The sequence below is a fragment of the Astatotilapia calliptera genome, chromosome 9, assembly GCF_964374335.1.
Source record: "Astatotilapia calliptera chromosome 9, fAstCal68.1, whole genome shotgun sequence".
Taxonomy (NCBI): domain Eukaryota; kingdom Metazoa; phylum Chordata; class Actinopteri; order Cichliformes; family Cichlidae; genus Astatotilapia; species Astatotilapia calliptera.
Genome location: NC_137430.1, coordinates 5,870,925 through 5,896,975, shown reverse-complemented (window position 1 = coordinate 5,896,975; position 26,051 = coordinate 5,870,925). Strand labels below are relative to the sequence as shown.

The 26,051-nt window shown below is 39.8% G+C and overlaps 1 protein-coding gene across 2 annotated transcripts; it reads right to left on the bottom strand.

The window, feature by feature from the left end:
• Positions 1 to 846: 846 nt before the first annotated feature.
• Positions 847 to 25,281, bottom strand: l3mbtl4 (L3MBTL histone methyl-lysine binding protein 4). 2 transcript variants are annotated; one of them, XM_026179719.2, is made up of 19 exons: positions 25,182 to 25,251; positions 23,099 to 23,180; positions 22,924 to 22,977; positions 19,695 to 19,780; positions 15,357 to 15,461; positions 15,148 to 15,283; positions 14,980 to 15,071; positions 14,741 to 14,883; positions 14,523 to 14,599; positions 13,623 to 13,708; positions 13,422 to 13,532; positions 12,663 to 12,777; positions 12,442 to 12,541; positions 11,393 to 11,521; positions 11,076 to 11,153; positions 4,594 to 4,676; positions 3,193 to 3,353; positions 2,978 to 3,040; positions 847 to 2,889 (listed from the first exon to the last, which is right to left on the bottom strand). In XM_026179719.2, exons 3-19 carry the CDS (start codon positions 22,949 to 22,951, stop codon positions 2,707 to 2,709), a joined length of 1,776 nt encoding a protein of 591 aa, XP_026035504.2. In that variant the 5' UTR covers positions 22,952 to 22,977; positions 23,099 to 23,180; positions 25,182 to 25,251; the 3' UTR covers positions 847 to 2,706. The 2 variants fall into 2 exon arrangements, with proteins under 2 accessions (XP_026035504.2, XP_026035503.2); XM_026179718.2 differs by lacking the exon at positions 23,099 to 23,180 and having other exon boundaries at positions 25,182 to 25,281.
• Positions 25,282 to 26,051: the final 770 nt, after the last annotated feature.

Here is a 26,051-nt window from a genome sequence, read left to right as displayed (position 1 = left end):
CTACTGAGAGTTTCCTAAACAACCATCTACAAGGTTGGCAGAGAATGGTCCAAAAAATAGAAAATTTCGATGTAGCATGCTTTGATGGGACTGTCGATGTGATTTGGCACTATGTAAATAAAATGGGTTATAATGCCCGTGAGATTTGCCACACTGCTTTTCCCCACTTTTGATGAGAAGGTCAGAAATTGGTTAAAAGTAAATCAGAGCTGCAGTCATATAATTAATGATACAATAAACCCACAGTTATTCATATTTTATCATTTTTTTGATGGATCTTGATCTTATTAACCTCTTCTTTCTTACACTATACATTGTATTTTTCTTTAGTTATGCGTATTTATGATAGTGTGTGCAGAGAGGCACACATCACACACACTGTCTATAACACATAAAAACATTGGCTGGTCTGAAGAGTCTTGATTCCTGCTGCGATATTGGTCGGGTCAGAATTTGGCATAAATATGAAAGCATGAACCACACACTTCGGGCACACTGGGCACAGTTTAAACATCACAGCTTACTTGGGTACCGTTGCTGACCATGCCCATCCCTCCAGCTGTCAGAAGATAATGCATCATATCACAAACCTCAAATCAATTCATGATCTCCATAGTAACCAGATCTCAATCCAATAAAGCACCTTTGATATTTGGTATAATGGGAAAATTGTATCACACATGATCCTGAAGAAAGCCTAGTGTTTTCCTGTTCTTGCTGGATACAGGATTTAAGGAGCTCTACTCCTACAAAGTCAATCAGTGAAAGATGACGAAAATGCAACTTGCTGAAATATATATATATATGGGTTCTTCCTTGTGCAAATGAGAGATCACAGCACACAGACCAGATCAGAAGCTTTATTGGTCTCAACAAATACTGACAAACAGCAAAGAGAAGTTAGACAAAGGCCCTAATATCAGCCCACTGTTGGAAACATGAAAATACCCGCCTGGACCTGTTACAGTGAAAACCTGAGGAAAGCTGTTGTGTAAACTAGAATTTGCAAACTCAAAGTGTGCAACAGACCACTGCAGGCCAGGATATGCTGATCTGAGTTAAGGTCTACAGCTCAGCTCCTGCTGCGCCATCACAGAGGAGAAGAGGTCAGAGAGAAGCGAGACGAACTGAAGTACAAATCTATAGATCTATGGTTACTCTAAAATAAAACTCTATACAAACACGGTAGATAACAAAACAGACTGTAACACGAGAGAATAAAATTATAAATATAGACTTTGCAATTATTCCAAAGTTAAAAAATTTCTTCTGAAAATTCAGAGTTATTGAACAGTTATTTTATTGATTGTTTACGAGACGCAGCCAATTACACATTTCCACAACCTGACAGATCCCAGCAGAGGTGGCAGGATGATGTTAAAAGTTAACAGGATTAGTAATGTAATGAGGAGAGAGCACATAGTACTGTGATCATGGTAGAAATCTGACTGATGAGGCCTGAATGAAGACAATGGTTTTGTTCATCTCAGCATGGTGTTGCATCTCATCAAGACACTGCGAAGTCAAGAAGAAGTCTAATAAAGTTCACCCCAAAATTAAATGGACATGGACCTTTGGTCTCTAGGGCTACGTGTGCACGCAGATGCAACTTACCCAGTTTTGGAGACCTATGCAAACATGAATAATATCTGTTTATGTAATTTTGGGACTTTTGATGATGTATTTGATGTATTTTGTGTAATACTATTTTAGAATGTTCATTTTTCTCTTTTTTGAAATTCTAATGCCATTCTGTAATTAGGAGAGTTTTCTCATAACACTGTAATGTTTAAGATTTTCTAGGAATTACAGGTTTTGATTTTTACACACTCAACACAATGATGAGACTCGTGTTAATTATGGAAACCTTTTCAGTAAACCGGACTTTTGTCACTGTGAGACCGAAATGCAGTTGTGAATATTTCAAATAAATGTCTGAATTTTTCTTTTCTTCATGTGAGGAATAATTTCTGTCATGTTTTTAACTCTCTTTCGTGGAACCAGTGCTTTACTAAAATCAATGCAACACTTTTTGTTCACAGAACCCTTTTCTTACAATAAAAATCTGTTGATAACTTACGTTTGCATTAGAGGACAAATAAAAGGACTTGACTCTGAGTAGCGCAGTCTGTTTAATGTTCTGATGGGGCCTTTTTTAATTTGACATGCGTGTTTTGATTTTTTTCCCTGATATCTTAACATTACAAGTAAATATGATCAAATAAAGCAACTTGGATCAGATAACGGTGAAACTACTTCCCAGGACTGATTTACAGATAAAATAACAAAACTGAGAAATCTATCTCAAGATGTTTTGATGCAGATTTTTTTTGAACATCTCAGACAATCGACTGAGCACAGCCATGTTTCCTGGCAGAACTGCCACTGCTGATCATACAAGTTGTAAGTCCCACTTAAAGCTTTGCCTCCAGTTTTTAGTTCACCTGAATAAAGCTGTGCCCCATCCAAAGGGCAGTTTCCCTAAGTGACGGTTGGTTGTTTTCACATGAAGTGATAATGATGACAGTAACTGAATGTCGAAATGACGTCACAGGACCTGCCAACAGAAAGGTCACTGTAACGTCAAACAAATTCAGGTGACAACAGGATGGAAAACATGGCTCGTCCAGATCAGAGAATAACGGGTAGATGCCATGGTAATGGGGTCTATCAGGTTTGGATTTGGTCAGTTATGAGCTGCAAATGTCAAGTATTGGTATGCTCAACATGTGATTGGCTCCTATCCTTAGCATGTGATCGGCTTCTGTCCTCAGCGTGTTTGAACATCAGGATGGAATTGTAGATCTTGAGGGCAGGGCCGAGTTTGATTGACATAATCCGGATGATGTCCCGCTGGGTGAGCAGGAGGAAGGCCCGTCCATCAATTTGCTAGAACAGAAGCAGGAACAGATCAGATCATTGCCACTGTCACGTCATTAGCTCTACACCACCAGATCATCTCGTCCGGTCATCTCACCTCGTCTCTGAACTGTTTGGCCTGTTCCTCACAGCCGGGGAGAGACTCTATGAAATCTGACACCTTAGAGGGAAAGAGCGAAAAAAATCCATTTGTCATACATACAGTCAGTAAAATGTGTGCAACGCAATGTACGTTAATACAAATAAATTGAATGAGCACTCTTATTTACTATTAGTGAACTACATAGCTGCAGCATCTCTTTGCTCTCTGACCTGTTGGACGCTCCAGTGTTGGACAGTCTCAGCGTGGACTCCTGCAACACCTGGCAACAATTTGCGGTGTTGCTCCCAGCATAGTGACAGGTCGCGGCTGGGCTGTGCTGACATGGCTGAGAGGAAGACAGACTGGTGGAGGGCGGCCTGCAGACTGGATTCTAGAGGTCAGAAACACCAGTCAATGACAACCACACGGCAAAACCTCAACAACAAAAATGACAACACCTTAGTACCAAACAGCAGTGGCTTCATAAACAAACACAACCAATAACAGTGAGAACAATTTTAAACTCCCCAAATATAGAAATTTCTATTCAGTGGTGAAAGCAACCAACAGGGGAGTGAACAGCAACATTGATTTACAATATGAAATGTTAATGTGGTGAGACGTCATCCACAAACACTGTTTTTCACAGTAAAACACTGCGAGACCAGCAGAAACCCCGCAGAGACCTGCCACATACCAAATATGAACTTATTTAATATGTGAAGAGTCAGCAGGTCTCACCACTAAACACTAAGATGGGCATCACGTGATCCTGATCAATCAGCCGATTGGTAATTGGAAAGACTCGGATGTCCTTTACAGGATTAAGCACACAGAGAACAACTAAAACAGCAGCTACCATGGTGAAATGTTTCCATAGAAACAGCCACCTTATCTGCCTGCTGTTTCCATGGAAACAGTGAAGAGAGCAATGTTGTTTCCAGAGTGTGGATGAGTTTATATGTCAGTGACCGCTTCCACCATCACAAACAGCAGCGTTGTAGTTTCACCTTTTTTATGCCACAAAACAGCTGGAACACATCCTGTGATGCTGCAGCTGCAGATATGTCACACCTCACTTTTATTTCTGAAACATATGTATCTGCTTTCTGTCTTATATGTAAGCTCCCATTCAAAAAGAGGGGCTGATGCATCTCAAGCTGTGTGCTAACGGACCCTGACCTGAAGAAGTTCAACACATAAAAATCAGGTATTATCAATGACAGATTGCATTTTATACAGGCTTAGGCTGATTTTAATCTAATTTCAGGTTTATTTTAAGCTTGATTATAATAATAATAATAATAATAATAATAATATATAGTATGAGGCTAATTTTAGGGGTAGACCAACTGTGGGTGTAGGGAGAAATTGATAGGTTACACTGCAGAACATGTTAGAGTACTGCTACACTTTAAACTGCTTATGTCTGTAGTATGTTTCTGCATACAGCAGTTCAAACATGAATATCTGTGTTTGTATTCAGTAGTTTAGCTGCTGTTGTCTCTCTGAAACCTGACGTCAGCGGTTTGGTGAATTCTGCAGTATAATGCAGAACAGTGAACAGTGAAGGAGCAACTCTCCACTTTAAACAGCCCACCACCACCCTCCCCTCTCTCCCAACTTAGTACCTGGGCTGAGGACTCTGAGATGAGGCTCCTCCTCTTCCTGTTTCACACGAAGGAATGTGGTTGGCTGGGGCATTCGGGTGGTTCTAGCCATAAAGGAGAATACAAGACAACCATTATGAGTGGAAAAAAAACAAAGGAAATAAAACAGCATTCTACTGTGAGTCCACTGTATTTTCACTCTACTGTGAGTCTATATTAAACTTAACTATTCAGAATCACTTGTGTATTTGAACAGGTTTTACTCACTGTGGGATCTCACCCTGTTCTCAAGACAGAACTTATTAAGCCAATTATTCTAAGTCATCTAAAGTGATGGAAACCTTCAATTCAATTCAGTCTTATTTATACAGCGCCAAATCACAACAAGAGTCACCTCAAGGTGTTTTATACTCTAAGGTAGACCCTACAATAATACATACAGAGAAAAACCCAACAATCATATGAGCCAATATGAGCAAGCACTTTGGTGACAGTGGGAAGGAAAAACTCCCTTTTGACAGAAAGAAACCTCCAGCAGAACCAGGCTCTGGGAGGGGCGGCCATAAGCCGCGACCTGTTGGGGTGAGGGGAGGATGACAGGACAAAAGCCATGCTGTGGAAGCTTGAAACTTGAATTACAAGTATGATTCAATGCAGAGAGCTCTATTAACACATAGTAAGTGAGAAAGGTCACTGAAGAAGAAACACCCAGTGCATCATGGGAATCACCCTACACCTATTGCAGCATAACTAAGGGAGGATACAGGGTCACCTGGTCCAGCCCTAACTATATGCTTTACCAAAAAGGAAAGTTTTAAGTCTAATCTTAAAAGTAGAGATAGTGTCTGTCTCCTGAATCCAAACTGGAAGCTGGTTCCACAGAAGAGGAGCCTGAAAACTGAAGGCTCTGCCTCCCATTCTACTTTTAATTACTCTAGGAACAACAAGTAAGCCTGCAGTCTGTAAGCTAAGAGCTCTAATGGGGTGATGTGGTACTATAAGGTCATTAAGATAAGATGGGGCCTGATTATTTAAGACCTTGTATGTGAGGAGCAGGATTTTGAAGTCAGTTCTGAATTTAACAGGGAGCCAATGAAGGGAAGCCAATACAGGAGAAATCTGCTCTCTCTTTCTAGTCCCCTCCAGCACTCTTGCTGCAGCATTTTGGATTAGCTGAAGGCTTTTCAGGGAGTTTTAAAGACATCCTGATAATAACGAATAACAGTAGTCCAGCCTTACTGTTTGAATGTGGTCAAGTGTGTTTTTAGGTTATATAATCTATCTTATATAACATCTACTCAACTATCACCCACACACACTGCAAAATATGAACTTTATTCTGAAAATGAGAAAGTTCCTGAAGAAATTTTATTATGCCAGTGCATCATCAGTAGCCAAAAGGAGCTGAGGATTCCTTTCTGGAGGTTGGAAGAAGTATTGGCAGCATAATGTGGGTACTTTGAAACAACCCAAATAAAGCCAGCTAAAAAGAGGTGACTCAGGCTTGAAATGTCAAAATTATTTTAAAAGGCCAAAGTATTTACAGCCATCCTGTTTACACAGCAATAACCATAAATCAAGTCAATGAGGCAGCCATAGGGCAATAATTTGTAGAGAAAAAAAATCATGAACTTTCATGAACACTGATAATTAACTGTAATATTGTTGAGCTTTTATTTTGAAAGTCAAGTATTACTTGTTGAAATAATTATATGTATGCTGTAATTATATGTATGCTAAAATAATTAGAAAGCTGAATTTGTGTTTCAGTGTGAAAGAGGCAACTATAAAAGTTATTTTATTATTGAATTTTACTTTGAAAGGTCAACACATTTAAACACTTCCTGTTTGTAAAGTAGTACTCATAAAAGAAGCAGTATGGCGTCTTTAGAATGGTGGCAGTTATTAATGTGCAGAGGTAGCACCGCAGAGAGAACACCATGTGACAATTTATTTGCAATGCCAGATGTAGATGTGATAAAAACACACAGCGTACGAAGCCACCTAATCCTAAATTTGCTCAGTGAATTCAGAGATGACCTGGAATTTCCAGCTAAAAGGAGACATGGAATTCCAGCATAAACAAAGCTTCTTCAAACGTTTCCATTTTTGGTGTTTTTTACTGTAGCCTTTGTGGCCAAAATGTTACTGTTAAAGGGGTTGATGTGAAGTACTTAAAGAAGGGACAAACCAGGGTGGAGACAGGAACCTATCCTGCAAGTAATCAGGCCTTGGTGGACATCAGGCATGGGATGTGTGAACAGCAGCACATTTTTCCTTTTGATGTTTGGAATTGATTCGACAGATTGAAGGTGCCGTTTGGTTTTGTTAATAAATTCTATAACTTATAGCAAAAATTGTCATAATTTCAGGACCATGGGCAGTGCACACCATTTTCAAAGTCAAAGTCAATTTTATTTATATAGCACATTTAAAATAACTGTTGACCAAAGTGCTGTACATTTCAAATAATCAAAAGAGATAAAAGCATAGGAAGACATGACAACATTTTAAAAAGAAGATTTGAGTAAGAAATAAGACAAATAAAAGTAGTAAAAAGTCATTCTGATTTAAACGCGAAGGAATAAAAGTGGGTTTTCAGACAGGATTTGAAAGTGTCTAATGTTGGGGAGGTCCTGATGTGAAGGGGCAGTCACAGCAAAGGCTCGATCTCCTCTGGGCTTTAATCTGGAGCATTTGGAGCATTTGATCTGCAGACCTCAATGATCTTGCAGGACTGTACCAGTTCAAAAGATCAGAAAGGTATGAGGGTGCTAACCTGTGCAATACCTTAAAAACAAATAATAAATCTTAAAATCAATTCGAAAACTAACTGGCAGCCAGTGTAAGGATCCTAGTATGGGGGATGTGTGGTCTCACTTGCGTGTGCCAGTTAGTAACCCTGAAGCCTGAAGCCTTTTGGACCAGCTGAAGTTAGCTAACTGATGACAGACTAACACCTGAGTAAAGACTATTACAAAAGTTGAATAGCTCTCTCAAAGTCTCTGGAACAGAGGAATGGCTTCACTTTTGTTAGTAGCCGGAGATGAAAGAAACTGGTTTTGATTACAGCCTTGATCTGTTTATCAACCATTGATAAACAGTTAGAGTTCTTAATGATATTCTTGTAATTACTGATACTGGACGCTCTATGGTCCCTGTTTTATTGGACCTCTCTTGATATGGTGGACCATAACATCTTATTATTAAGACTTGAGCACACTGTGATACCCACAGAGGCACTGCCCTTGACTGGTTTAAATCATACCTCGCTGACAGGTCCTTTTTGGTTAACTTGGGCACCTTCCTCTGCACTGGCCTGTTGCAGTGTGCCTCAAGGATCAGTTTTAGGCCCTATTCTTTTTCATTGTATTTGCTCCCTTTAGGCGCAATCTTTGAAAATACAATATTAGAGCAGGGCGATATGGCCAAAAATATTTGAAAATTTGTGATAACGATATAACTGACGATATAATTGATGCGAGACAAAATACAACTCCACAACTTTACTAGCGCAAAAAACCCCCATCCATTTATTTTAACTTAAACAAGCAGCTGTTTTTTATATGTATTAAAGCTATCTAAAAATTTAACAGTGCAAATGCAAATTCCTTGCTGAAAGTTTAACCAAAAGGCATTTCCAGTAGAAATGGGCTGACATATCCTCAGCATAACCATGTATAATATCCACTGAAGATAAAAAGAGGTGCTTTGCAACATTAAACTGCTTTGTGCCAAATAAAAAAGTCAAATATGTATTTTTCGGGCCATAAGGTGCACGGGATTATAAGACACATTAAGCAAAACAGTCAGATAAATCAAACTTTATTCAACTCATTCTTCCCATGTTGTTGCAGTATATTAATGACTAACCTTGTATTGTGGATGGATTATCTCAGTTGTTCTCCTGACTGAAGTTTGGTCCGTTTACAGCATCCTGCCATGCGATTGCATTTGTCCCTAACCATCAGGAACCCTCACGTTAACTTTTATCGAGGGGAAAAGTGTTAGCTTAAATCCTCCAGCTTCACTGTTTATGTTATGCCAACATAGCTGTGTCACTAGCGATCACGTAGCACATTATTATAAACCAGCTAGCCCAACATCAGTAATCCTACAAACGTCACTGCTGTTTAGTTTTCTGTCTTCATTTATGTTGGAAGTGATAGCAGAGCTGTACGTTTGAATGCTTTCAGAAATCTCTCAGTCAGAACATGCTACATCATGCTTAGGTAGCTAGCGAAACTAGCGAGCTAACATCCGCTAGCTTCCTGCTAACTTCTAACTCCGTTAAATGTAATAAATTCTGTTTTCATGGATGCCTGGATGTTATACTTCATAGTTACACCTGGTAAAGCAGCAATGCTGATCATTTTATTAAAGATGTTCCACATGAGGACCTGGAGAAGCTTATTCACGCTTTTGTGACCTCCAGGTTGGATTATTGCAATTCCCTGTACTTCAGTCTTCCCTCCTCCTTAGACTGCAAACAGTCCAAAATGCGGCGGCCCGCCTCCTGACTGGTACCAGGAAATTCTGCTCTATTACTCCTGTTCTAGCTGGCTTGCACTGGCTGCCCATTAAGTACCGTATTCAATTTAAAATATTACTGCTCATGTCCAAAACCATTAATAAATTAGTGCCGAGTTATCTTAGTGAACTTCTTAAGCCACATAATCCTGCTAGAACACTTAGATCTGCTACTCAACTACTTCTGACACAACCTAGATCTCGGCTGAAGTCTTGGGGTGACCGTGCGTTTGCTGTGGCTGCCCCGGTACCGTGGAATAACCTCCCCCTCGCTATCCGCGCCTCTGATTCTATTGCACTGTTTAAATCACGACTAAAGACCCACTTATTCAATCTTGCCTTTCCTTCTAGTTAACATTTCACTTATGATTTCACATTATGTACTTTTATGCTTATTTTAATTCTTTGTTTGATATGTATCTGCTGCTTCTCCTATGTATCTGTGACAGTGATCTGCTTGCATACCTAGTACTTGCTTTGGTCCTACTTCTATTTACCTTTCTTTTATTCTCTATGTTTACTTGTTAAGCACCTTGGTATACCCTTGGTTTATAATTCGTGTCAAAAATCACTCCTAGGTTCCTTGCAAAAGGTTTTCTTTTTTTCTATAAATTTCTAAAGGGCCAAAGTCGTAGTGGTCACAGGGACCAAACGCAATGACCTCTGTTTTTTGTTCATTTAAATTAAGAGCGTTTAAAGCCATCCATGCCTTAACTTCTTTCAAACAATCTAATAAAACCTTTAGAGGACACACAGATTTAGATTTCAGTGGCAGGTAAATCTGTGAGTCGTCTGCATAACAATGACATGATTTTTTTTTTTTTAATTGAGCCCATTGGGAGCATATAAATCGAAAAAAGGACTGGGCCAAGAATGGAGCCCTGCGGAACCCCACAAGAAAGTGAGGTTTCTACACTCATGAGCTGCACTACATTTTTTATTTGCGGGCCTACACAAATTCAGCCGCATGCATTATGACAATATATAATATATAGATCACAAATGTACACACGCACAACTCCCTCGTGAAATCTCTCAAATTCACTTTTTTCACTAGATTACAAGGTTCTTGTGAGATTGGGCATGTCCAACTCAAACTTTTGTAAATCACCCATAAAACTACTCACACCAGTGCTATTTGGGGAATGTACTCACATGCTATTTCGCCTCATTTAGGTAATCTGGCTCTTTGTATCAATCATAAGACTGGGATTATTCTTTCTATGTCTGCAACCCTGCTAGGGTCCACTCAGGTTAGAGTGACAAAAATTTCATTATCACATAGTGAGCATCAGAGTCCGTGCGGATGTCTGTGTGCCTCCCTGATTTTGTGAGTGCACAGACTCATCTGCGGAAAATTTTAAAAGCCAGATAAAGAGACAGCTGGAAATAGGGGCTGAATAGTCTAATAAACCTGATTTATAATTGTGTGGCTCGATGCGATTCCATTAGCACAGTTAATGATGAGAATAAGAAATCTGAAAAATAATATATAGTGTGTCTCAGTGCGATTCATAGTTTTCAGTCACGTGACCAACTTGCTACTCTGGTGGGCAAAACATTATTCCATCATGATAGCCAATCGCGGACCATACTGCAGGACAGATGTGCGAGGAAAAACAAAGATGTGAAGAGAAACTGTGTCAAAACTATAATAACTATAATAAATCTGACGAATAATAAACAGTGCGCCTCAATGCTACTGCACTGGCAAATTCAATAGTTATAAACCTGACAAATAGTTGTGTGCATCAGTTATATCACACACACAATTATTGGCACACTCAATAATAATAATAATAATAACAAATCTGATGAGCCTTGCCACACTCAGAAGGTGACAGAGTGCGACAGGCAGTAGGAGATAGAGATATGTCTGAGTAATGTCCCTGATTATGGGCTCATTTTAGGGCCACTTCTCTTACAAACACTTAACAGGCAAACAGAATCTTGCCTCATCTGCTCACTCTCACCTGTCTGTCAGCCTTCTTCTCTTGCCAAGAGGAACCAGCAGCTCCTCGTCTCTGGGTTCTGCCTTCTGAAAGCTCGTGCTGTTTAACACAGAGAGAAACAGATACCATGTAAACATCACTTGTTTTTCAGAATTATTTGCAGGACAAAATAATGACCGGCTGTTATTCTTCTGGAATAATAGAAATAACAGAGATCCTCTTACTGTAGACGTCATTTCCCATTCTATGTTTGTTTACATGCTTGGAGAAGCTCTATTCTCAGATTTAACAGTACAAGATCCACAACAAAAGCATTTTCTCCACCAGTCTACAGTTACCTGTCTGACTGGTTGTCATGCTGGCGCACGGTGACAGGTATGAGGGTTATGACTCGTTCTCCGCCCAGCCTATCAGGAAGCACCATCTCCTTACGCATGTTAATGTCAGAATATGGACAGCCAAAGGCACTAGGTGACAGAGTTAGACAAACATTTAACAAAAGAGAAACACAAACACCGAGAAATTACAACCAAGCAAACACAAATCACCAACAACAGAAACAACGCAGCAAAACAAGTCAGCAAGCACAAGCATTACAGAAATATGACTCCTCTGTATTTAGTCATAGGCAGGTACGCAGTATTTTGAACAAGCTGGAGGCGTGACAAAACTGGCTAAGTCCAACAAAAAGTGTGTGACAGTAATCCAACTGACACGTGTATTACTGTCACAGTAGCTGCTGGGTCTAAAACCCAACATTTCAGTCTTCTTCTCATTCAAATGTAAACAGTTCAAGGCTATCTGAGCTTTAATTTTCAGCAAGACATTCAATAAGTGGTGTAATTGAGATCCTTCTCCTTAAAGGTATGCTTTCTAAAAATGGATCCCAAAGGAAGGAAATAAAGTGAGAAAAGCAGTGGGTCTAAATTTATCAATGACAAAAGTACAGAAATGTATTGCACATATCAGACGAGGCTTCCAAACATAAAGACTGTGAGGCATCAGGAACAGAGTCAATGGTCTTACGTGGGTTATGACAGTCAGATGCAATAATTCTCGATAAAGTCTTTAAGCAGTGCAGTGTTACAGATGGTCTTTTAAGATTTGAACTGACACCTGGAACTTGTCCTTCTTTGACCTGTGTTCAGCTCTGCGACACTCCCGTCTGATTGTACGAGTTCTATCGTTATCTATCAAATTTTGGGTCAGGGATCTGTGGGGCGGGTGAGAAAGGTACTTGTGATTTCTTTGTGTAACAGGTATCTGTGGTTTGTGAGACCGGTTTCTGTCACACTTAAAAGGGTAAATGTTCCTGCGATGGTTGTATGAGGTATTGTATATGTATATGTAAGGGAATTAACTGTAGTGTTTTGTATGAGACAGGTACCTGTGGTGTCCAGTGTATTTGGCTCCTTTGATGTGTCCGACTCCTCTGCAGCCTGCAGTAGGACATACTCCCTGAGAGGGGGAGGGCAGGTGGGACAAACCTGTCTCACACACATGATAACAATGAGTGAATCTGTCCTGCTATAACTTTCCTTCTGAACTGTAACACTGTCTGACCTGTCTGTCTGACTAGTCTGTCTCTCTCTGACCTGTATGTCTGACCTGGGGGGGGTTCCAGTGGATGTCCAGTGCGCTGACACCAGCCAACAGGATGCAGGTCGCAGAGGTCGCTGTCACACCACACATCGAACTGTGTCGACCACCCATCGTAATGAATCTGTAGACACACACCTTGTTAAATACTTCCTGGCATCAAACGTGCACACTTGACTATTGAGGTATCTCATGTCACGTCATGGGCGTGAGAGGTGCTTGGATGTGTGCTAGGGAAAAATGTGTACTCCCTGACTGGCTGCCAGTGGTTCTGGGAGGTTGCTGGCTACTTCTGGGTGAAATTGGGTACAAAGAAAGTGCTGCAGCAAAAACCTAATAGCGATTGCTCTTGGTGTTAGCAAATTGCCAGTTTGCCTGCATCTTGATGCATAAACTTTTCTGGACGGTCATCTGTAGTTTTTCATGCAAATATTAACTGCTAGCCAAGCAATAGTACCACTTGAAAAAATGCAACACAAACTGAAAATGGAGAAGATAAAATCTGTGTTTTAACAGGGGGTTATATGACTGGTTTATAAGCCTGGTTCGCTTGAATTTAGCAACTGTTTTCACAGTAATTCAACCTCCAGCAACCACTTACAACAAGTCAAGGAATACTTATTTTTCTCATGACTGGTTGTTGTCAGACATTCTGGTCTGGTCTCTGTGACTGGAGCCTTATTCACTAGGTCCTATATTCTGTCACATGTCCAAAATGGTAGATGAGTTAACGATTATCACTACATCACACACACAGATACACATTACCTTCACCCTGTAGTCCTCTGTGTCTGTTACTGTGGCAACGCGTATTAGCATAGGGTTTCTCCTGTCAACTGCCTCAAGCTTATGGTTCACCTGGAAACCATGTGGTGCTCTCTGTTGGACAAAAGTACAGAGAAAGCTCTAAGTTACCAGAAACAGCTTCCTGATTGGCTTCATGTTTGCATGAGCCTCCTCAATCCTCACCAGAGTAAAGGCTGAAATAGGAGCAGCAGTAGAACCGGTCTCCTGAAGGTATTCCTCCCAAACAAAGTTTTCAGGGTTGGGGTGACCTGCAAAATAAAGTACTACAGAGTTTTACAGAGGAATACTATATGGAAAATTATTATGTGTTTAAATTACTGTATAGGGTGTGTCGTCAATTAGCAGCTGGTTCATTTGTGCTTTGTCCTTCTCCCATATGCTCTTCCAGTATTGCTCAGTCTCCAACCTTGGTGATGCTGTTCTCATGTTGTTCCCCTGCCACTGAGAGTACACCTTGGATGGTTCTGCCTCCGATAGTTGGTCAACCTCACTCCGTGCTACCTTGATCTTGGCCCCTAGTCTCCTTCTCCACCGAGGGTACTGCTTTTTTTGGCTATTCAAATGGTAACTTAGCATCTCACTGATCACTGTTACCAGAGTGCAGATCAGCTGGTTGGTCTCAGTAATGGTCGCGGTAGGTATTGTCCGTAGTGCTGCATTCACATCACCTAGTAGATCTTCAGAGGGTTCCGAGGGTACTTCACATAATCTTGGTAACAGGCTACGGAGTGTCCAGGTTTCAAGCTTCATCGTGATCCTATCTTTCAGGTCAGTTCCTCCTGAACGCACCGCTTCCTTCCTCCATTACACTTGGGGCTTAGTACCCAATCTCAGGTACCCGACCTGGCGTCCAGGCTCCCCCTTGCCGTAGCATTTGTGTTGCACCTCATCAATCCCTAGCTGTCAGAGCTGTTCCTTCTTTCGAATTTTGGAACACTGAGCTACTAGTTGTTTCGCCATCAGTCTGGATGCTGGGTATCGATGTGTGAGTGTGTTTGTTATTTGCCTGTCATTCTATGGTAATGTAAGTTTGTAAGCATAGAGTTCAGAAGGACTGCATACCCTGTGGCGCAGTAAGAGGTCGTCCCTGTTCTTCACACCAGCCCACCGGATGGATGTATGGACTGCTACTGTCACACCTGGTGGATCAGTACAACCATCAATCCATATACCCGGTTTAAAACACGTTAAATAATAAATATCAAGTGACATGAAACAGCTCCAACACTACAACCTAAAAATACTGAAAACAGAAAAAGTCTGTCGTCCTTCTGTCTCACCAGTAATCATATGTGTCATCCCAGTTGTCAAAGTGAACAAGGAAGCAGTCATCGATGACATCAGCAACAGAGGCGACACAGACAAGTCCAGGATTCTTTCTGTCGACTGCCTCCAATTTCATCCCCACCCTGAACCCACATCCCTAAAAGACAGGCAGGGGATAGACAGATACGTGGGTCAGACTGACAAGAGTGCAACAGGTGAACAGAAAGGTTCGACAGACAGACTGTATACTGACTCCAGTGCAACACGTGAACAGGGCTGCTGGTGCAGACTGAGAGTCTGTGGACTGAAGGTACTGCTGCCAGTCAAACTCTGTCTCACTGTGACCTGCAGACAAACAGACAGGTGTGGTAACCCATGCCATGTAGTTACCTCTGAAGGGACTGGTCCACTTGTTTTTTACCTTTAGGTGGATGAAGCTTGTGGTTGTGCTCTTTACACCAGCCTGCCGGTCTAATATTGGGTGAATCTGCATTTACCCAGAAGTCATAACACTCTGAGTACCCATCAATATGAAGGCGTAGCCGACAGCCAATCGCCTGATAGAGACAGGAGGCCAATGAGACTAGATCCAAGCAGGAATGCGTATGTGGATGTGAGTGACAATTTTACCTCTGCAATGGTCACCACACAAAACATGGAGGGGTGCATTGGGTCAATGCCTTCCAACTTCATCCCAACTTTAAAACCAGTTTTTCTACTAGGAAAGGTCTGGGACTGAGTCAGGTAAAAGAGACAGAAACAGGTCAGAGAGAGTCAGGCAGAGATCAGACACATGTTTTCTTTTTTTTACTTTTAAATACTTTAAAGATAGTTAAAGTATTTGCACAACAATTCAGACAGCATAACAAACTTGCTAACCATTATTTAAAGATAAAAATTGTTCTTTAACATTTTGTGTTTGAGTTCCAGCAGTTACAGTGATGCAGATTGCAGTGCAAAATCACACTGGGTTTTCAGCAGGAAATACATCTTTTTTATTTTCACTATTTTTGGAACCCTATCTATACCTGAAAGACTAATACCCAAATCTATTATTTATCATTCTAATTTGAACAAATCAAACACCTTGGAACTGTTAAGTCTATAAAAAGGCTAAAAGGTTGAGTGTGTTTTTGTAGCTAGAGGGTGGTGGGGCATTCGGTGGATCTTTGAGCCAAAGACAAAAAAGGTTGTCACTTAAAGTATTGGCTGGGCAGGGCTCTAGACTAACTTTTTGACATGGGCGCACCGGTACGCCTAACTTTAAAAATTTAGGCGTACCGGCACAAAAGTTAGGCGCACTCAAATTTTTCAACCGCATCGCTTAACACCGCAGTTTTACATGTGCACTTTCTTTGGGGGGGGAAGTCCATACAGACAATATTAATTTCTAAATTATTAACTAACAAACTTGTGCTTAAAGTGCTTTGTCAATATTGTAGAAAATGTTAAAAACTTAATCATCATCTTGGCCTCCTCTGACGACCTGTTTGCTGCTGTCTGCTGCTGAAAGGCCGTGGGGAGAGGGGACACTTGGGCAGTGCATTTATTGCAGCATATAATGTGTTTTCTGGATACACTCTGCTTTTTCAGCATTCAAATATTGATGGCACCGTGTCAGAGCACTGGCTATGAATTTCAGACAGATCAGGCCTTAACTTAACAAAAAAGTTATCAATAGTTCTTTTCATCTTTTCTTATTACCCACAGCTACAGTACATCCACTTCTCTCAGGCCTAGGCTGCTCACTAAGGCTGAGTATCATCACTGATTTCTATAATCCATTCAATTCCGGTTCTCAAAGTCCTGATTTGATTCAATTTAGCCTCAGACAGTCAGAAATATTATAATTCTGATCATTTATCAGTACTGATACACACGAGACTTCATCAGAATTGTGAAAATCACAGCAGATGCCTTTGTGTGAAAGTAACTGAGAATAAAACACAGGAAAACATGAAGGAGATTTTCCTGGTCTGGCTTTTTATAGCAGATAACCTTAAAAATATTCTGCAATTTTGCATAATTTTAAGAAATTTAAATTTCTTCAGTATTGAACAGCAGAAATTAGGCTTTCTTGTCTGAGGTCATTTAAGTGAAAAAAGAAAAAGCGCTGTAAACAACGCTAGACTGGTGGGTAATAAGCGAATGAATAATGCAGAAAACAGATTTGAGACGGGAAACTGTTCCTGAAGTACAGAGAGAGAGAGAGCTGTGCAGGAAGTGTGATTTTTATCGTGGTGGAAGCAAAACAGCAAAAGTCAGAGGGAATTCATGACGACATTGATCAAATGTGAAGCGCAGTTTGCTGCTTCTTTTGCTGCAGGCTCGGTGAATTTTGGTTGGAGAGAGGCAAAACCTGCAGCTCAGAATCAGCGCAAAAAGACGTAAACACAGCGCGGACCCGAAGAATCGCTAAGCTCCGACAGCGTGTCCGTGTTCAGGCCGTCGGGTGAGAAAGCCGAGAAAGACGAAGCTGATTCTGATGTGTTGGGTCCGCTCCGTGTTTAGGTCTTTGTGTGGAATCCGTTAATGAATTGATATCGCTTTATTCAAGCTACTCACCTCTCTCTTCCACCTGCACTTTCAACTGGACCACGGCCAATCAGAGAGGTCCCGCCCCTGACTATCTCTGATTGGTTTAGTCCACGATAGGGGCATAATGTGTGTCTGTTGTTGACCACACGGAGAGTTACAGAGATTTTTTTTTTTGTTACCGGAACAGTTGGTCGCACCTGTGCGACCAAATATTTATTTTTAGTCGCACCACTGAAAAATTTGGTCGCATTTGCGACCAAATTGGTCGCACTCTAGAGCCCTGCTGGGGATTGGCAGCACAGTGGTGCAGTGGCTAACAGTGTTGCCTCACAGCAAGAAGGTCTTCAGTTCACCTCCATCACCTGGGCTGGGCCACGTGCAACCAATTTGGTCGCACATGCGACCTAATCTGTCAATCGTGCAACAAAAGAAAATCCTAGGTCACACTAGTGCGACCAGCCATTCGAAAAAAAAATGTGTGTCTCTGTGTGGTCAACAACAGACACACATTATGCTGATTTCGTGGTCTAAACCAATCAGAGATAGTCAAGGGCAGGACTCTGATTGGCCGTGGTCCAGATATTCCTGTAGGCCTACACGTGTGTGCATTTGAAAGAGTAGGCAGATAGAGAGAGTTGAGCAGCCTAGGCCCAATAGAAGTGGATGTAGCTGTGGGTAATAAGAAAAGATGAAAAGAACAATTGATAACGTTTTCGTTAAGTTAAACCCTGATCCGTTCGAAATTCATAGCCAGTGCTCTGACACGGAGCCATCAACCTCTCAGGTTATGTCGAGCACTGGTCCGGAGACAGCATCAGATAACGAGCCACATACCATCGACTCCGAAGAGAGCCAGTTTCCCTGGCTGAGATACAGTAAAGCTGACAACATGATGCACTGTATTTACTGTGGTGATTGTGGAAAGACCATGGCCGGCAATACTGCATTTGTGACTGGTGCTAATACGTTTCAAATTGAAATGCTGAAAAAGCACGGTGTATCCAGACAACACATTATACGCCGCGATAAATGCACTGCAGGCAGCAGCAAACAGGTCGTCAGAGGAGACCGAGATAATGATTACGTTTAACATTGCCTACGATACTCCCAAAGAAGAAGTTCCGTTCACTAAGTTCAAGTCTGAAATACGTTCAAGCCCTTTTTCTTCACAAGAAAAAGGGCTTGAACATAAACCCCACGTACAGAAATGATGTGGTGTATGCCCAGTTTATAGATAAGATATCGAGCTGTTCAGATATTCAGAGGTTAGGTTTGAAGACTGAGACACTTTGAGGCACTTCTAATTTAGATTTTCTTTTTATTTAACATATTTTGAGATGTTATAAGTTTAAATGTCAGCTCAGTGAAGCACTTTAAGCACAAGCACTTTTTCAGTAACGTGTTTCTCTTGTAGAACTGTGCTCCAAATAAAGAACTTTGTGCTGACAAGATTGTTAGTAAATCCTTTACACATCAATATCGTCTGTATGTTCAAAAAAAAGTGAACATGTAAAACTGCGGTGTTAAGCAATGCAGTTGAAAAATTTGGGTGCTCCTAAGAAAAAACGTTAGGCGCACCAGTGCAACAGTGTGTTGCACACTGTGTTTTCCCTGGCTTCCTCCCACAGCCTCTCTCTCTGTGTTAGCCCTGCGACAGACCTGGGTGTACCCTGCTTCTTGCCCTATGTTAGCTGGGATAGGTTCCAGGCTCTCCCTGATGAGGAAAAGAAGAAGAAAAAGGACGGATGGATTTTCTGGTGATTGTGTTTTTTATTTTGAATTTTCAGTTGCGTTCAGGTATTCTAGCAATTATCAGCTGGTCTCTCATGCTGTGTATTAGGAATTACAACACGGTTAACTTAATTTGCAAGTTTTCTTATTGACAGTTTCAGTTTGTTCAGTTAAAGGTTCAACAGTTGACTACAGTAATACTTGGATTTTCTACGATTTGAATTTGGATCCGTGGAAATTCTAGATTATTGCAGAATTCTTTGCATTTTTCATGTATTAGTATTAATAAATCCAGTTTTCTGTCAATGCTTGTTGAGAGACTGACTTCTGTTTCAGCAGTCTGTACGTTCTTGGTGTATGTTTACAGCTCCAGCTTCAATTGTTTTAGATGTTTTGGCTCTGTAATGTTATTTTATCTGTTTTAGTAGCAGCCAATAAAATCCTCTCGGTCTGTTAAATTCCCCACTGTGCTATTTAATTTGTCACTGTTCTCTAATTGTTTTTACGTGTAGTATTGCCTGAGTTAATGGAATGAAGTTGACGCTGTTGTTGCTGCTGTCCCAAAAACAGCACATTCTCCCTCTTTCTCCCTCCTCTTTGCTCTGGCTTCCTCTCACAGTCTAAAGACATGTACATTAGCTTTATTAGTGATTCTAAATTGGCAATGGACAGGAGGCAGAGAGTGAGGTAGATAGTTACCTCGGTAAAGACTGTGAGCGGAGCAGCTTCAGCCTTCTGCTCAGTTAGGTACTGCTGCCAGGACCAGGACCGCCTCTTCACATTCACTGAGGATCACAGATAATCACATCACTGCTCCAATTACTCTGTTTCATTTCTGCTTCAGTAACAGCTGTGACATACCTGCTGAAGTCACTGAAGGCCAAAAGCAGGCAACCTCGCAAAAATAAATGTGTATATATATATATATATATATACACACACATATATATATATATATATACACACACATACCTAAACCTAATAACTGGTTGGGCAACCCTTAGCAGCAGGTATGAACCACCTTTTTAAAGTCACGCCACAGCATCTCAATTGGATTTAGGTCAGGATAGGCCACTCGTTTTGTTTTTCTTAAGCTATTCAGAGGTGGACTTGCTGGTACGTTTTGGTTAATTTGTGCTGCAGTACCCAACAGCGTCTAAGCTTCAGGTCATGAACAGATGTCCCAACATTCTCCTTTATGTTGTTTTGATAGACAGCAGAAGTCACTGTTTCATTTACCACAGCGAGTCTTTCAGGTCCTGAGGCCGGAATCATTTTTCCACACAGGGCCATGTAAGTTTGGAATTTTTTCCCCTTGAAAATGAACACTTTCATTAAAGAAACTGCATTTTGTGTTTACTTTTGTTATTTTTGTCTAAAAGTACATCTGTTTGATGATCTGAAACATTTAAGTGTGACAAACATACAAAAATCCCGAAGGGGGCAAACACTTTTTCATACCACCATGTATATTTATATATATGTATATAGAGAAATAACACCTACATTTAGATACTGCATTTTATGTTTCCTTGTGTTATTTTTGTCTAATATTTAAATCTATTTGATGAGCATTTAAGTGTGACAAACACTTTTTCACACCACTGCATACACGTGTGTCTGCGTGTGTATATATATACATATATATATACACACACAGACACACACACGACCAATACAAGGTTGTGTGGCTCTGTAAACATGACAATGTTTAACATCCTATATATGGCAATGAGGTATTTTCTTTAAGGGCAACACACACTGACAGTGACTCTTCTAATGTTTAATGTTAAGTTGAATGCTTTCTCAATAGCTCAATAACATATTAATGAAAATGCCAAGACTTTCATTAATAAGTTATTAGTGCAAAAGTCAAACGTTATTATAAAGATAAACTGTAATCCATTTTTATAAGAACTGTTAATTACTTATTAATTAAAAGCTAAACTTTTAACAGTCTAAGAAGCTATGGCACCCTGCATATGCTCATCAATACAGTTTTTGTTTACTACTAGCACCTTTTGAGCAGTTTTTGTCAGGCCTACATCGATACAAATACATGGATACAAACTCTAGTGAATATTAATTTAAATATGGGCGACATACATTAAATGTACATATGGACATATATAAATACATAAGCTACACATATATTCATCATCTTACTATAATACGATATACCACAATCGTGTACCAAGCTGTTATATATCACAAATGCCTGCACAAATATGTAAAACAGTTTGCAGACATTCACAAATTGTTACACCTTGCAGACTGAAAGGGATCTGGGTCCTAGCAGGTGAACTGTCAGTTTAAACAATAGGAAAAGATTATGTACATCAAAACAAATGAAAGTGGACACAAACAACAGTGAATATCTGGAAGAGAATTGTAAAAAACCCTGAAAGAAATGTTCTCATTGGTTAGGAATAAGTAGGTCTGATGATGATTAAGTTTCAGGATAAGAAGTGATCTTGCTACACAGCAAAGAGTCTGAAAGCTTTTCTTTAGATAAGACTCGCATCTGTGACATCAACTGGAAAGTGAAAAAAGATCCATGAAAACAAAGCTGATCTGCTAACAACTCGTTAATAAAGTTGGAACCATCTTGATGAACAATAATAATAATAATAATATTCTACACAATCTGAAAATGTGACATTCAAGAAAGTAATCTAACTTGTTTGAGTTATGTTTCATGAACCCAGAACGTTCAACTAGGGCTGGGCGATATATCGAGTTTTTTAAAAATATCGATATATTTTCATACGAGATATAAGATGTGACAATATCGTTTATATCGATATAGTCTATGTTACGTTATAATTATACTTGTGGAGCCGCAGATTTGCCTCTCTTTCGTCCACTTTTGTCTCCACGCAACGTTACTCTGCCTCGCCTCTCCTTCACTGAACACAACTCCGCCTCCCCCATAGCTTCACCTGACAATGACAAGGCAATGACAAGATGAAAGCGGAAAATCTCCGTTAGCGAGTTACCGCGGATGGCCCCGTGCGTGGGGCTGGACGGCGTCAACGTGTTAGCGAGCTAACCGCGCTAACGAGCTAACCGTGCTAACGATATGCAGCCCGGAGGGGCTGCACGGCCTAAAATCCTTTCATTTTCTCAAAACTCGACAGTGCGCCTTATGTATGAATTCTGGTTGTGCTTACTGACCGCGAACCGATTTTATGTGGTACACAGCGCTCAGCAATCTGTCAAAAAATGTTTTAATATGACTTTGCTAAGCTACGGAGCTGCACGGCTTGATGTCGGAGGATTACGGCTACCGGGGAGGAGCCTCGCGGAGTGATACGTACTGTGTGTGTATAAGGACCACAAATGGCACCTGTTCAGAGAGGTGGTGCAGCTGTGAAATCTGTCTCTTTGTTATTATGCTCAGCGTCTATTAGTTTACATTTTGACTGCACAATTGTGAGCTTTTTGTTATGCACAAAAACAACATTTTCTTTTATTTATGGACCATGATTATTTAATAAATGCTGATAATTTATTTTTGAGTAATTTCTTCATGTACATCTATGCTGTATGTAAATAAAAGTGCCCGTGTGACATCTGGGACACAGTGTGACTAAGAACTCTATTTTTGTTCTTAACTTATGGCTTTAAAAAAAAAAAATCGAGATATATATCTTATATCGCCATCCAGCTAAAAAATATCGAGATATGAATTTTGGGTCATATCGCCCAGCCCTACGTTCAACTATTAACATCTGTGCTTTTTTATCTACTGCACAGTAAAAAAAAAAAGGCTGAATTGGGATCCTTCAAGTGTAGTAAGTCCACAGGTTTTGCAGGAGTTGTAAAATAAACCTTTAGCATCTGACTAAAAAGCAATCTTAACGCTAACAACGGTGGATTTTACAGAAAGAGTTTACCCAGGTGAGTCAGGAGCTGAGTGTGTTACCTTGAGCGCTGCTGATTTTGCTCTTCATCTCTTGTCTTCTTCTTTGGTTCCTATCTGCTCAAACAGAAAAACAAACACAGAAGTAAAGTTTGAACTGATGTTGTTCAGTTAAAGTTCTAGCAGTTTATTATCTGAACCAGTCAGGTAATCAATGAATAAATCATTCAGTACATACTTAATAATCCAAGTGGGTGCAGCAAAAATCACACCAAGAACACAACACATAATCCTCAACGAGATGAGTGACAGCAACACATCTGCAAAAATTACTATTCGTTAATGATCTATTAAGGTAAGGACAACTGCTCTCCAAAATAAACAATAAAATATGATGTCTCCAGTTTGTGAAGACCACCTAAATGTTTCACAGTACCACTTTACTCTGTTACCCAGTGTTTCTGCTTCAGGCTCAGTCACATAAAAAAGAGCTATGTCATAAGTCATGGGTCACCTATTCTAATCGGAGACGTTATCAAACGATGATAAAATTGTTATTAAATATCTATAAAGAACATAAAAATCTAACTAAAAATGTGATGCAAGTGCAAAAAGGACGAGATTAAAGCTGCAGAAAACATTGTTGAAACAGTGTCAATAGGGAGCAAACAGCAGTCAAAATCTAAATAACAACTTTGGAATGTTCTTCAAGAAGCCTAAAATACTATTCCTGAAGACTTACTAAAGAAAGCTGCCTAAGACAGTTCAAGCTGTGTTGAAACATAAAGATGAAAAGCTCATAGAAAAGTATAAACTCTGTGTTTGCCTTATACACTGTATTTCCATTTATGTTTGCACATCTGAATAAATTGCTGCACCTTTTCCCCCATTTCCCCAGCAAAATATAAAGTAAATAGGTGTGGTTCACGACTTTTGCACAGTACTGTATGAAGTAAAACAAAATATATCTTGCATCCAAAAAAACTAAAATCATTAATATTTATAAATGTTAATCCATTTGCACTGTCAAGTGCAAGTGGATTAAATGTATGAACTTTTTCATAGTCACGTTAGAATTTCAGTTTCAGCAAATAAAAAGTGAAAGATTTAAGATTAGAATAGTCTTTTAAAGGAGCACAGAGACAAACATGTGATCTAAACTCCAAACTCACACAACAGCTATAACATCAACTACAAAAACCTCAACATCAACACCAGCATTTTGACTCTGAATCAACTAAATCACCAATGAGCTAATTGTCAATGATTTTTGACAAAAACATTGTGACTACACTTGTCATCATCTTTATCATGGCAGGAAGCAACGCCATTAAAACACACAGGAAGTCAACACACATTCACCTTCAAAATAAAATCCTACATGTATTTCGGGGCAACTGCATCACCTCTGACAAAATGAAACCCATCAGATTCTCAAAAACATTTGTGGCTGTCAGAAATATAAATGTAACAGATAATATATTGAAGATATTAATTAATCTTATATAATAACTATAAGATATTAATTATTTTTCATCTAAGGGAGTATTTTCATTTATACATCAGTTTGAAATGGTTAAAGTACTGAAACACTGAGTGAGTAAATATAACTGAGTGAGCATACTCAGTTATATTTATTCTTAATATACAGAGTAAAACAATCTCTCTGTAGCTGCTGTACCTTTGATTAAATTGTTATATGTGACTCAGTTAGCTTATAACACATTCTGTTTAAAATGTACAAAGTAAAGTTAAAGTTATGAAAGCACCCGAGGTGTACTTCTCCTGTTCTATAAATCTACACAGATCTCGTTTGGTTTACTGATAATTATTGTTTGGATCTCAAAATGTACATTTTGAGATCCAAACAATAATTAAAGTTTTTTGAGCTACATGTAGCTCAAAAAACTTTAGGAGTTTATTTTGATAGAATATTTTTGTTTTCAATTCAATTTATTTTTAAGAAAAGCATGATTTAAAAAATAAAGTCTAATTACGTCCCCCTGTCGGGTTTTTCCAACTCTCTATTGCGGTTTCTGGACTTTTATTGCAAAAAAAGACGACTGTAAAGATTTTGTTCTGCAGCAAAAGCTCTTATTATGAAGGCGCGATCGGAAGCGCGCCAAATGAGTGTGTCCCGACAGCTTCTTTCAGGAAACAAACAGCGGAATGAGGCGGCGGTCCGCGTCTCTCCCCGTCGCCCTGAGCGCCCCAGTGAACGGCAGCAACAGTGACAAATAGGCAGCTAAAGTAGCTACAGGGCCAGACAGAGAGGGACGAGGCGAACCGACCCAAGTACCGGAGCGCAGTATGAGACTTACCAACCGCGATGAGCCGTCTCAATCTGCTGACACACGAAACAACACGGAAACGCCGAGAAACGGAGCCTCTGCGCATGCTCGTGTAGGAGTGAGAGAGCGAGCGAAAGAGAGAGAGAGGTCAATATTCAGTAACTGATCCCGTTTGTGGCACAAACACTCCCACCCATTGTACTGCTCAGTAGTCAGAACACCTATTACAAATATTTAAAGAAATAAAAACTTTGATGTAATTTGCAGGACTTTATTATTTGGAGTCTTTCCTTTCCTTACTTAGTTCTTTACGTTTAGTAAAAATAACAAATACATTTTTAAAAAGCGTGCTTCCCCAGTGGGAAATTACTCCAGTACAGGCAAAAGCTGTGCATTCCGAACTTCAGCAAATGTACATTTCATTCAAAACTGATTTTTGTTTTTCCTTTTGTTTGATGGCTTACCACAAACCAATGGACCAAAAGAATGACACTATTTTGACATAGGTTTGATCTTAAGGATCTACTAGTTTGTGTTTGTGCATGACATTGCAGCACAAACATGTATTTGCAAGATAGACTGGAATAAATGATGACGCATCAAACATTACATAGGCTGCAGTGAATTTCTGTTGATGCAGGCTATTGAACTTTGAGGTTCCCAGTCAAACTTAGTTTTGAAGCACATGTTAAAAGCACTTTTACTCTTGTATTTTTCAAAAAAAAAAAAAGATACCATACCCAAAATATTAACTCTCAAAAAAATAAAAGAAACAATCATAGGACATTTTGCAGAATTCAAATAAACAACAACAAACACTGTTTGTAATACCGGTAATACCGGTATAATGCTGGGCAACGATAAGAAAATGAAATATCGCAATAGAATATGGGGAAAACG

Excerpts from the sequence above, each read along its gene's own strand:
- l3mbtl4 (XM_026179718.2), bottom strand. The coding sequence starts at position 25,257 with ATGCGCAGAGGCTCCGTTTCTCGGCGTTTCCGTGTTGTTTCGTGTGTC. Across the intron at positions 13,533-13,622 it reads CTATTTCAGCCTTTACTCTG|AGAGCACCACATGGTTTCCA; the intron begins GTGAGGATTGAG and ends TTTGTCCAACAG. Across the intron at positions 12,778-13,421 it reads CAGAGGACTACAGGGTGAAG|ATTCATTACGATGGGTGGTC; the intron begins GTAATGTGTATC and ends GTGTGTCTACAG.